Source organism: Pygoscelis adeliae, unplaced genomic scaffold, assembly GCF_000699105.1.
Source record: "Pygoscelis adeliae isolate BGI_AS28 unplaced genomic scaffold, ASM69910v1 Scaffold294, whole genome shotgun sequence".
Taxonomy (NCBI): Eukaryota; Metazoa; Chordata; class Aves; order Sphenisciformes; family Spheniscidae; genus Pygoscelis; species Pygoscelis adeliae.
In genome coordinates, this window is record NW_008824722.1 from 443925 (window position 1) to 445100 (window position 1176).

At 61.4% G+C, this 1176-nt stretch overlaps 1 protein-coding gene across 1 annotated transcript in view; it reads left to right on the forward strand.

Moving 5' to 3' along the window:
- LOC103916308 (chromosome unknown open reading frame, human C10orf2) overlaps window positions 1–1176 on the forward strand; it is a 23067-nt gene that overhangs the window by 7235 nt on the left and 14656 nt on the right. The window contains 1 exon segment of the mRNA XM_009323280.1: window positions 925–1092. Within this exon segment, the coding sequence (XP_009321555.1) occupies window positions 925–1092 (168 nt within the window).

The window sequence follows — 1176 nt, forward strand, 5'->3', positions numbered from 1 at the left end:
GACAAGAACGTGCAGGGAGCCAGCCTTGGCCAGCCCCTGGCCCTGCGCAGCAGCCCTTGGAGGGTGTGCCGAGCTGGGCATCACACACAGGCTGGGCCCAAATAGTCAGCAGGGAGCTTTCTTCCATGATTTTCTCTAATTACCACTGGGCTCTTGGCCTCCAGCCTCTGTGGTGTCAGCCAGCCCCACAGTGTCATCGTGCCTTGGGCATTCACACGACTTTGTTGACGCCGTTAGTGAAGCCCACCTCAGCGGTCGACGGTGGGAGAGGGTTTCATTTGCAGCTGGGGTGCCCTTTTATCCCTAGGCAATGCCTCCTTTTGGGGGGGTCATTCTCTCGCCAGCTGCCTCCAGGGTCCCAAGCCCCACGGGACTTTCTCCTCCTCCGGCGGGAGGTTCCAAGCCTGACTTGGGGTCCCTCTGGCCAGGGCCGAGTCCCACCTCACACTTCTCAGCACCCCAAATTGGATGGTTTCTCTGGCTTGGTGGGCAGGGAGCGCCAGCCTCGCTGCAGAAGCCCTCCCCTTGCACGGCAGTTTCGGTTCAGGTTTTTTGCATCCTTCCTTTTGGGCTGGCTGGGTTCAGTTCAGACCCGGGGTCGCTACTGGCGTGTTTTTGCTTCCTCCAGCGGTTCCCCAAACAGTGTGGCAGGTCCATGCTGGGCATGGACATTGCAGCTCCCACCCCTGAGCTGCTGTTTTTATTAGCAGTGAGAAATAATGAGAGCCTGAGCCCAATTAGTGCCTTTCGCCTCCTACCAAACCTCCCCTCTTCCTTTCCTCCTGCTGTAACCACCGGCACCCAGAACCATCTGCCTGTTAACCTCAGTGGGTGCCTTCCCACCCGCTCTGGGTGGGAAGACGGCTCCATGCTCTTGCTTTCCCCGGTGGCTCACGCCGTGCCTGCCCCGGGGTCCTCCCTCAGCCCTCTGTTCCCTTTGCAGAGCTATTGGGCGTCCGGCACTTCAGCATGCGCACCCTCAACTACAGCACCCTGCTGCTGGAGGACGACCGGGGCATCCTCTACGTGGGCGCCAGGGGAGCCATCTTTGCCCTCAACTCCAGTGACGTGGCCGATGGCTCCCACCGCACGGTGAGCCCAGCCTCTGCCCGCCGCTGGCTGGTTGTCTTCTCCCGTCCCGCGCTGCTCGGTCCCTGCCTGAATCGTGGCCACCCC